Source organism: Ornithorhynchus anatinus, chromosome X5 (assembly GCF_004115215.2).
Source record: "Ornithorhynchus anatinus isolate Pmale09 chromosome X5, mOrnAna1.pri.v4, whole genome shotgun sequence".
Taxonomy (NCBI): domain Eukaryota; kingdom Metazoa; phylum Chordata; class Mammalia; order Monotremata; family Ornithorhynchidae; genus Ornithorhynchus; species Ornithorhynchus anatinus.
In genome coordinates this window covers 16,473,538-16,485,073 of record NC_041753.1, presented here as the reverse complement: position 1 = coordinate 16,485,073, position 11,536 = coordinate 16,473,538, and the positions used below count along the sequence as shown (strand labels likewise).

General features: G+C 40.8%; 1 protein-coding gene across 1 annotated transcript in view; it reads right to left on the bottom strand.

The window, feature by feature from the left end:
• Positions 1 to 1,026: 1,026 nt before the first annotated feature.
• KCNN2 (potassium calcium-activated channel subfamily N member 2) overlaps positions 1,027 to 11,536 on the bottom strand; it is a 114,479-nt gene continuing 103,969 nt past the window's right edge. Inside the window, exons 7-9 of the mRNA XM_029054937.2 lie at positions 10,396 to 10,523; positions 3,642 to 3,711; positions 1,027 to 1,630 (exon numbers count right to left, since the gene is read on the bottom strand). Of these exons, the coding sequence (XP_028910770.1) occupies positions 1,343 to 1,630; positions 3,642 to 3,711; positions 10,396 to 10,523 (486 nt within the window). The 3' untranslated portion in view covers positions 1,027 to 1,342. The remainder of the gene's footprint in view (positions 1,631 to 3,641; positions 3,712 to 10,395; positions 10,524 to 11,536) is intronic.

Genomic DNA, 11,536 nt, shown 5'->3' with positions numbered 1-11,536 from the left:
CCCATCTCACATCTCTAACTTTCCCTCTGTTACTCTAAATGGCAGCAGTCCATGCTGCAACCTAAACTACACTTCAGATTTACCCCTGCTTGCCCTGAGGGCGGACAATTAACCCTCAGGACTCTAAAACGATCGCGACCGAGCCTATTTCGGCCGACCGATTCATTGGATCACCTAAGAGGCAGGGAACCCCTGAGATCCATTTCCAGGGGGTAGCTCCAGGGTAAAGATCCTCAGACTCTATCCCAGAGTCTGGAATGGGAACCAGGCATTCCCTCTTTCCCCTGAAGCACTGGTCTCGGGAGGGAGGTGGTTTGTTTTACCCCGCCCTCTGCTGGAGAACCAGGCTATGGGGAGGGATAGTCTACAGCAAATCCTTGCAGAGCTGAAAAAAATTCAGACCTCTGACACAGCAACTATCCGCTAATCAGATTTGTGAGAGTTTCTTCCATAGCATACAAAATACCTTCGGGTTAAGTATGCCCCTTGAAGGGAGCGAAAATACTTTGTGACTTGTGAAAAAAAATGACACAAATTCTCTTCTTAATACTCAGAGCTTGGAAAGTTTTCTACCCCAACAGATGTCTTTGGAACATCACTAGAAAACTATCCTGCAAGTAGCTGCATGTTGAACTTTGACAATGAACTATATATTTGATGCAGCAAGTATGCTATTAGCGGGAGCTCCTGTACACTTGTCAGGAGCATCTAACTAACATCAGTCCTGATGGTCTTCCTGGGGTGTGTTAGAGGCCCAGAAAGAAGGCTGACTCCTCTGGAGGATCTTGGTGTCTCAGTGATCCTCTTGCTCCTCCTTCCCCAAACACTCCTGGGCCAGGTCTCTCCAGTTACCTCTCCCACCGACCCTGCTTCGACTTCCTCTACCCAGCCCCTGACCTGGCCCCACTTCATCTGGAGGGACCTTGGGAGAAGTAATTATTAGTACATGATAGATGATGAATTCAGGCTCTGTTTTTCTGCAAAGCAGTCGTTCCAGAATGTTATGTTGAATTGACCAAGCATATATGTGCAGAAATTAACCTCTTTATTATATCATATACTGCAGTAGTAAAGAAGTTTGTCTGAAGTGCATGAATAAAAAGTTTAGTGAAATTACAGGAGGAACAATCTATATAGCAATAATAGGTGCATTCCCTGTGCATCTGAAAGAAAAAAAGAGCTTTCACTCATTTTGGCCTAAAATTTTGTGTTCAGGTTCCCAGAATTCTGACATCAGAACCCGGATAACTCTGATTAGAACCATAGGGCTTTACAATAAAAGCTAAAATATTGACCATATGATGGCAAAAAGTCTTTTATTTTGTGGTTAACGTATTGTTTTCTAACTACTCTCTGATGAAGTTGGTGGTACTGTAGAGGAGGATCTCCGTCTTCTGGACAAGGACCGAGACCTCTCGGCACTGTAGACAACAGGCTTGTCATAGTTTTGCATCTGAGCTTCAATGAAATCTCTTTGTTGCTGACTGATTGTCTCACTTATCAGTCCAGGAAGGGCTTGTATGCTACCGATCAAGGTCTCTAATTTGGTTTCCAGGGTCACAATCCTCTTCTCAAAGTCTTCGCTTCTTTCATTCAAATCCGAAATCATGTCATACATGATGTTTTGGGTCTGAAAGAGAAGGACAGGAGTGGGCATGGACATGAGTGACTGTTTAGAGTAGTTTAATTCCATGTATCTATCCAAAAATCTTTCCCCCGTCGGGGCTGGGTCTCAAGAATGAACACTAGTGAATAGACCAACCTCTAAAAGGATCAATTGCCAGAGCTTGAAGATAAATCCTCTGCCAGGGCTAAATTCAACCTGGGAAAGGTTTGTTTTAATCTGTCCCAAAATGGTTCACATTCTAAAGCAATGGCCAATTTGGTGGGATGGTTAAGTTCTTGGTTTAAAACCTTTAAGCTTTACTTTAACCCATGATCTCATATAATCAAAACACCCTCATTGACTGCATCATTATTGTGGTACTTATTAAGCACTTACTATGTGCCAGGCACTGTACTAAGTGCTGGGGTGGATGCAAGCAAGGTTGGACAGTCTCAATCCCTACTTTACAGTTGAAGTAACAGAGGCAGTTAAGTGAAGTGACTTGCCCAGGGTCACACAGCAGGCAAGGGGCAGAGTCAGGATTAGAACCCAGCTCCTTCTGACTCCCAAGCCCATTGTTTATCCACTAAGTCACGCTGCTTGCACGCCTAGTCACTTTTTCCATCATGCCACCATTACCTCAATACTGTTTAGCTGACTGGTGGGTGAAGTGCTGGGCAGGGCTATATTGACCGTGACTAGAGCTCAGCCCAGCAAACTGCTCTGGTTGACATATGCTGTTGGAGCTGTTCTGCCCTTTGCGCAGGAATCTGTTTAAGGGGTCATGGGGACCCAGAAACTCATCACAGGTTACCAGATGCAGCTTCTATTTGCCATGAAAACCTGCTTTAGCTGCTGGGCATTCTCAGTTCTGACTTCTGGTTTTAATCCTCTTCAGGCACTGAGTGGGGAGGAATAGAAAGGAAGAGGAGATGGAGGCATTTGACCCAGGGCTTGAATGTAGGACATTTTGAGATCATGCTGGGTGCACTGGGGAAAAAAAAAATCTCCTCTGGGTATCTGACTTTCTTACTGTCCACACTCAAGGCTGAACCAGATTCCTTCCTCTCTTCCCCTTCTGCCCACTCCTCCATTTCCTTCGTAACTCCCACTCCCACCCTCTTTTTCCAGAAAGTACTTGGGTTTGCGGGTAATCCAGGGTTTCAAAGCTACTGCCCTAAAGCTTGAGCTGATGGAAGTCCACACTCAATAGGAATGCCAACAACTTGTCTTCTACAATTGGGTCTTTATTCCCCAGCAGAGTTTTGTCAGGGCTGTATGAAGTACGGTTTTGGAGCTGGGAAGAGATACTCCCTGATACTGTCACCTCATGGAGAGAGAGGCTCAAAGCCCAAGTATTTCTGTGGGAGGCAACACTTCTCTCCCACTTACAGAGGAGCACATCAAACTCCCCTTGCTCTCAGTAGTGGGAGACTGAGAACTATTCATTAAAGGGCATGGTACAGCATGAGGTGTGTATTTACTGAGGGTGAACATACTCTGCAGAAATGAGCTCTGCTTGGGAATGTGCAGTGTAGGCCTGCCCACCATAATCTAAGAAACAGCACTACTTCCTCAGAATCTGGTTTACAGGTCTGAATAATTCCTTCTGATGGTTCATCCTCCTTAGCAAATTCAAACTCTGCTGGCCTCACAGGGCAACCCACCTCAGATACCTTTCATCATTTCAGGTCCTCGAGGTTTGGAAAGAAAGGACAAGGGCCTGCAGACACAAGAGGGCTTGTCCTAATCCACACAGTTTTGGGCCTTGCTCTGAAGCACCACCTACTTACTGCATCAGGCAGTTTGTTGGTCAATGACCTTAAAGGACTGATAGCCCATTTCCATCTGTCTCCATAATACCAAGATCCCATGCCTGGGGACACCAGTTTTACTCAAAGATGAAAGGAGCTTTTTTCACCATTCCATGTCTAAAGAGAATACCCCTTGGTGAAAAAAATAAAATACAGACTAGAAGAAACCAAAGGACCCCTGAATTTCTAAGACTCGGTGCTGAAGACCACCAGGGACTTACCTTAGCCAGGTCTACCAAGGTGTTCGCTTGGTCATTCAGTTTCCTCTGTTCCATTTTTACACTTCTTAATCTAAAAGGTGGAAGCTGAAGTCAGATAGGTTTGTCTCCTCTTGGGTGAACGCACACCTTCCAAAGAGCATGCACGAAACTAACAAGAGCGAATAACTGCATGAATAATGCCTTACAGAGTTGGGGAAGTCCAAACGGCTTATGTGCCTGGAACAATGAGAAGCATGCTTCCTCAACACCACAGAAAGGAAAGAGAGCGCAAGAAATGTGATGTCTTCAGGACTTCTATTCATCATTGGCTTAAAATTGAATTTCAAGAGAGAGGTAAGGATTTATCCACATGAGAGAAAGCCAGAACATTCCTTAAAGCCTCGGTATCCTGACAAGTAGACATAGGAAGCGATATACAAAGCAACTGGGATTTCATCCATGTGGTAGCAATGCAGCACCTTCCTATGCCTACATGACTAGATACAGGAATGAGCCCTTTTCTGTCGGAAATGGGTTGATTTGGGGTGTTTGAACCTGATGAAGACACAGTGATAAGTGAGATTCTCATTAGCGTAAATAAAGCTTTTATTCAACCAGCAGCCAAATATCTAAGACACATGTCGCTCCTTTTCTTTGACTAACTCAGCTTAACCTGCAATTTACCTCAAACTGCCATTAACTTTGAAAGGAGGTATCAAACCATTTCCCTGACATTGGCCTCTTTATACTTTAGAATAGACATGTACAGGAAGACTGACAAAATCCTTAAAGTTTCTGCTTAAATTCAGTTAATTTAAAGAATTGCTTGGTATGCCCTCTGGAGAGTCTGGAAAACTCTACAGTTGCCTAGCCTCAGACTACAGAACATTTTCAGAGAAACATGTTCCTTGATACACTAGGGAAATTGTGTAGATTTCTTTTTTATTATTATCTTAGGCACTCAAAGGAAGAGGGAAAAAATATCCACCCTCCTCAAGCCAATTAGATTCCATTTAACACAAAGTTGCTCTGCAAATGGTGAGCTGCTCAGCCAGAGTAAATTCCATGAAAACGTCTCTCATGGCTACATTACCATTTTGATAAACATCAGTCATTTGATGGAATACATTTTAGAAGACAGATAAAAGGGTCTATGCTGTAGAGTGCTATCTGGTTCCTAATGAAATCAAAATAGAATTTAGACTCAAGGGAAAACTTAGTTACATAAGGAGAACATGACTCACAGGTCAAGATTTTACTGCCAATGACATATCTGAACCTAATTCTTGTTGCCCAGTGGATCTCTTCAACCAAGACACAATGTATCTCCAAATTCTGCCCTAGCATGAAGATGTATTTCCAGTGGGTACCTGGCTCTCTAGCAAACTTTAGCAAAAGCATTTTTTCCAAAAACTACAGAGCAGTCCAGATCAGGATTTGCAGTAATGTACCTATTTTTCTTATTTGTAAGATCAGAAACTATTTGAGTAGAAACAGCTCATTGGAAAGGAAAGAAATTGAACTACATGAAACACATTTTTATCCTGGAAGACTAAAGCTGAAAGAATACTCCATTATCCTGACTGAAATGTCCCAAATGTCCATACTTATTTTAAACTCCCTTTTATTATTGTACAAGATATGAAGTCCTATCTAGTTTTCTTCTTCAGGAAATGAGATTTGAAACAGTAGCTCTAGGAATTCCTGAAAGTCTTTTGTGGTATAAAGGTAAAGCTAAGGTTTGTGATGACTGGATGCTTATTATATTATATGCTTATTATGCTTGTGATGACTAGCTTATTATAGTATGAAAATAATGTACTGGGCCATAAACCAGACTTAAAAGAAAATAGAGAGGGCCTCATGAAAATGCATCAGTGGACCTAATTAGAAGCTTAAAATACTATTCCCCACTCTTCCAAATGCATTTTCTTTCATGGGAGTTAAGACTAGGCATATGCTAGCAATTATCTGAATGCTTCAATGCCCATATCCCACATTTTCCTGAAAAAAAACCAAAAACATGTAATTGAAGTAAAAGGGAGATTTTTGGCTTGAATCATCCAGATAATTTACCTCTACTTTTCACTTCACTTTGTCAGTGAGTTTAAGAGTCAGCCTTGGAATTCCCCCGTGCAGCAAGGAAGATGCTATCATTGTCTCTGACTCCTGGTATGTCCCTCCCAAAAGGCAAATATACAACTTGCTCACTGGTCCTAGAGAGGCAAACCCCAATACTCTACAATGATCGTCCCCAGTTTGAATTAAAAAATTATCCATGATGGATGGAGGAGGGGTCGTCATTGTAAACAGGCCCTATTTAAAGTCACTTAATTGTACTTTGTAGGCAAGCATGGTCCTCTTGAAGCACCACTGCATAGCCTGGAAAGACTCAAACCTAGGGTTAAGGACTGTGCAGTTTCATACGCCAGCCCAACAACCTCTGAAATTTACCAGCATGGAACTCACTAGGGCTGTACCTTCCCAGCCCCATGGGCTTGCTGAAAAAAAAAACAACAGAAGAAAAAAAATGTAGCAGACTTTCCCTCTGACAGCACTGACTTGTGGGAGATCTTTCTGACTTAGCAAGTACAAGGGCAAATCCACTGTATCAGTGGGGAGATCCACACCCTCAGAGGAGAGAATTCTGAAATGCATCAGATAACTATAGCAGCCATTAGAACAAGTTTTACTATTGCCCTGAAAGGATAATTTTGCCCTTGCTATTTTGTGCTAATTTTATGGTATGGTTGAATAGGGAAAGATCCACTATGTTTGCTTGAACTTCCTTTAGCCTCTGCACTTTTCTGCCTTTTCCCTTGTGCTCTGACATGCTGTTTCTAGGGGCAAGGATGAATATCTTAAGTAAAATGGTGACTTTAGCTGCCGCTGCAGAATTCAAGAAAACATGCAGAATTGTGGTCATGTGGCTCTTTATCTTTAAAAGAACAATTCCTTCCTTATGAACTTCACTTATCACAGAAAAAGATCATGATTTTGGATCACATTTCCATGGCAGCAATAGACTATCGAAATTCACAAATAAAGATTCCGCTGGTTGCATGCAGACGGTAGAAAGTTCTGCAAATGTAGAAAGAGGCAGCTCACACAACTTACTTCCGAGCTCTAGTTTCATTTTGTTGAAATAAAAAGACAAAACAAAAGAAAAGAAACTGTAAAATACACTAGAACAAGACAACACGGGGTGGCTTTTAGATGGACAAGAGGGTAAGGTGAATTTGATTCTCCAGCCAGGATGCAGAAGGGGAAGAGGGAAGGATGGAAGAATCCTGCAGTGATTCTGGGAGCTTCTCTGCCTCACCAAAAACCAGGGATTAAGCTGTTTGGGGTAGCCACACTCCATCTTACACTCACCATGTTGCTCCTACTTCTCCCCGCCTTGACAGCAGATTCACCTAAAACTCATGGCTACGTGATATAGCAGTCTTGATTATTCAAGGTATTATGGGGGTGTCAGTAGCCTGGCTCACTGAAAACTGGGTTACTAAGACATGGCCAGTATAAGGTGTGTTTTGGTGCATTTCAATTTGCACCCAGAATTCAACAAAAAAACATTTTGGCATCAAGGTGCCTTTTGCACTTGATTTGGTGTAATAGAATGTCTTCAAATTAGGACCTCAGATGTTATGTTAAAGAAACAGCATGGCCTAATGGAAAGAGAATGGGCCTGGGAATCAGGACATATGAGTTTTTGATTTTTTCTAAATGGTATTTGTTAAGGAGTTACTATGTCCCAGGCACTGTAATAAGCTCTGGGGTAAATACAAGATAATCAAGTTGGACACAGTCCATTTTTAATCCCCATTTTACAGATGAGGTAACTGAGGCACAGAGAAGTTAAGTGACTTGCCCAAGGTCACATAGCAGACAAGTGACAGAATGAGGACTAGAATCCAGGACCTCCGACTCCCAGGCCCGTGCTCTTTTCCACTAGGCCACGCTGCTTCTCCAACCTCGGGTCCATCACTCGCCTGCTCTGTGACCTTGGGTAAGTCACTTAACTTCTCTGGGCCTCTGATTCCTCATCTGTAAAATGGAGATTAATCCATCAGTGGCATTGATTGATAATTTACTGTGTTTTGAACATTCTACTAGGCGTCTAACCTGGGAGTAGGTGCTTAAAGTCCTATTCTCCTGCTTAGTCTGTGGACTCCATGTAGGACAGGGACTATGTCCAATCTGATTACCCTGAATACACCCCAATGCTTAGCACAGTGCTCGGCCCATAGTATGTGCACTTAATAAATTCAATAATAATAATCATTATTGTTATTGTTTGAGTTTCCTTGGCCCTACCCTTTTTCTTAATTTTGGGTCTTCCATAAGTGAGCCTTTCTGTAGCTTGGATAATCAAGACTTTTCCACAGGCAGACCCTATATTGGGTCCCTTAATTTGTTCCAGAAAGTTTCACACTGATGAAGGAGCAGACACTGGGATATTGAAAACATCAAAGTTGCTGTTGTGAGTTAAAAAGAAAAGTGCATAGAGAAACTAACAACTTGATGGCACTGAGCTATCCATCCAAAAGAAAGACCCTGTTATTGAAAAGAGAAAAAATAAAATAAAATTTGAGAGCTGAGTGGAACCAAGAAACCACTGGTTGATCAGGACTGGACATCTACTATGATTACTAGCCCAAGCATTCCTAGCCCAAGACATTTGCTAAAATCAAAATTTTGGGAAAAAAACAGAGCTAGAGAAACAAGGCCAGAAACATTTACAGAGATTAATTTATAGATATTAACTCAACTAGCCAGAGCTAAATTGAGTCAGATGCTTTGAGTCTGGATCGACAGAGAGTTGGGACTCTTGACATCTTAGTGTATGGTCAAACCAAAGATACTGTCTTAAGAATCAAGACTTATCCACCTTTCTATAAAGTTCAACAAAACTATGTTAAAAGGAAAGATAATCATATGTGACCGGAGAAATCAATCTTGTAGCACACAAACTAACAGGTTTGAACATTTCCAGGCAGGGAAAATAAATGATCTTAAACAAGAACACCTAGCCTCTTGCTGAACTTCTAGATTTTCTTCTGTTTTCTGGTGGCATTTAGAGCATTAAATTTTAGTAAAATAAAAATTGCCATCTTTCAAAGCTGGTAGAAGACCTTTGTTTAAAATCAAGATTTTGGGAAAAAAAACAGAGCTAGAGAAACACAAAGACAAAACTGGAGAAAGGTGCAAGAATCACAATGGGCCAGGGACCTGGGTACCACATGCACTCTGATCCTAAGAGCAGGTCTTCAGGTCATTTGAATTGCATTCATAAACACATTTAGGAGTAGCCTTCAGATGTGGAGAGAAGTGGTGCTGAATGACTTTATAACCAAGATGAGGTTTAGGTACTATTTTTAGTGTTCCCAAATAATAGGTAATCTTCAAATTGATATTTAAAGAAATGACTTCATATCACAACTGGAAAGCAGTCTGCTTTCCTTTACTCTTTTGATGCCTCTTCCTTTCCACTATCTTTCACTGAGCAGTGGTTCTTTGTAAGTAAAGCTTCAAAGCCTGCTCCATGCCCTTTTTCATCCACTTGGCAACCTACCACTAAATGGTTCAAAACTCCCTTTCATAATATTACTGACCAGACTGTTGCTGACTTCGAGAGGAAAAGGAGTAAGAGTCAATGTTACCATGACAGTGAGGGGGAAAAATAACAAGTACATATGCATAAGTGCCCAAAGCAGCATATATGCACATGGGTGAGAGTACTTCATAAAAGCACTTTTCCATGCTGAAGCATCATATTTCCTGGGATTTGTCTTAAATTCAGCACCAACTAGATTTCAGTATTAAATAGTACATGTCCTGACAGCTTAAGGTCTGGGATCCATTTTTGTCAGCATAAAAGGTGCAAATTTTGGAGACTCAGAATTTCTGTTTCATCTCATATAACATTTCAGATCTTAGGTGAAACACTATGGCTTATGAGACAGGAAATCTATTTTTATTCCATCATTCCCATTACACAGAAAATTCATTTGTTCCTGTGTCACAGATTTCCCCTTGGGAGAAGAGGGGATTAGCATCTGTCCCCTTGCTACTAGGACAGCTATCCCAATAAAGGGATTGTGTCTAGAGTCCTTTGGGATTCTCAGGAAAACTAAAACACTTTTTCATAAAAAAAACACCCAAGGAACAATACTAACAGTAAAGATGGTGTTTTCTATGAGGAGAAAGTATCTGTGTCCTATATGCCAATGTGCCCAATACACTGGCAAATACTGTTTACACATCTCTACTTTGAAATCTTATGAGGGTCATAAGGTAGGAGAATGTAATCATGAACCACGGGACTGCCTCTCTCTCCCCCAACCCCAGTTTAAAATCAGGCTTATGAGAAGGTTATACAAGACTTCTCTATCAACTATAAGTCTCATGGACATTCCAAGGATCCTTGAGTTTAGCTTAGATGACACAATTTTGAAAGTCAAAGACCTAGACTGTGATGAAGACATTTGCAATTCTTCAATTTTTAAAAGCTTGGACAACCACAAATTTAGCAGATCATCGACTTTACCAACAGCTGACACTAACACAGAAATCTTGTTAATTTCTATAACAAGTAAAGAACTCCACGATTCTGATGGTTTACAAAAACTACATCTGAAAAAACATCACAACTTGTCCACGTGAATAAATATTACTGTAAAAGTTTTCCTAACAGGAACCAAAGGGAATGTTCAGTTGTAAGAACCACAAATGAAAGCGACAGAATGCTAAGATGTGGAAAGAATATACTTACTGATGAATAGCTTGTAAGAATTTACGCTGATGCTTTCTTACTTTTGCATGATCTATCTTTTTTACCAGCTTTGTATTTTTGTATATTAACCATGTTTCCCTGAGTACATTGGCAGCTGCATTTTTTACCTGTTTAAAAGGAAAAGCAAAAACAGCAGTTTGATCATAAGGATAACAAAACATTCTGATAATTTTCTAGCATTTCATCTCAAACTAATTTACCAATGCCTGTAGTGGGTCAAGTATATTGCTACATTGAACAAATCCAAAGACAGGGTGAGAGTAGAAAATGTAGTAGATCCTATTCCATGAACCTGCAAGATTTCCAACTGGTGACAAATATTAAGCATTCTATGAAAACACAAACTGCTTTGTATGACAATAGCACTCCCCCCCCCCCCTCAATTTTGTCATCTCTGTGATCACAAATGAGAAAAGTTTCCTCTAAGGACTGGAAAATGATATTAGTACATTAATTTCCAAACAGGAAGTTTATTAGTATTTGAATGCATTAGCTTATTAGAATGAGACTTGAATAGTTGAAGCTATGTGAAGAATCAGTTCCATTCAGCAATTCCACTTATGCATCACACAGGCATTATTTATACTTAATAATTTTACAAGAAAAAATATTTGACTATTCACCATTTTAAGTTGTTCTCCTCTTAACGCCCCTTCCCAATTCTTGGAGATTTTCTTTTAACCATAAAATGATGGGCTTACACCTCTTGTTCTATTTTCGCTCCAAGTTTAATCTACTCCACTTTAAATGTGCTCAGTTCTGCTGGTAAGTGTACCACAGGAGATGAAGTTTTCCGGGATAGAATGCATGGAACTGAACACCATCCAAAAAACACCTAAGCTGACCTGACAGTGTCCCAACAGTACAACTGAACCAATGGATGTCTAATGTTACACTTTTTTTGTGTGTGTGTGACATAATTAGTACTTCCCAAATGGGCCACAAAATTATAGAGTATGAGAGTCCTAGAAAAGGACCATGGAAAGCCTATTCTGTTGTGGTCCTTGTAATCTCTTGACCAGAGTTTGGCATCACTGTGTTATAGGACTAGCTTCTAAACTTTTATGTTCTTCGTTGAAGCTAGACACAAACATGACAGAAAAGGACAAAGAGAAGATCC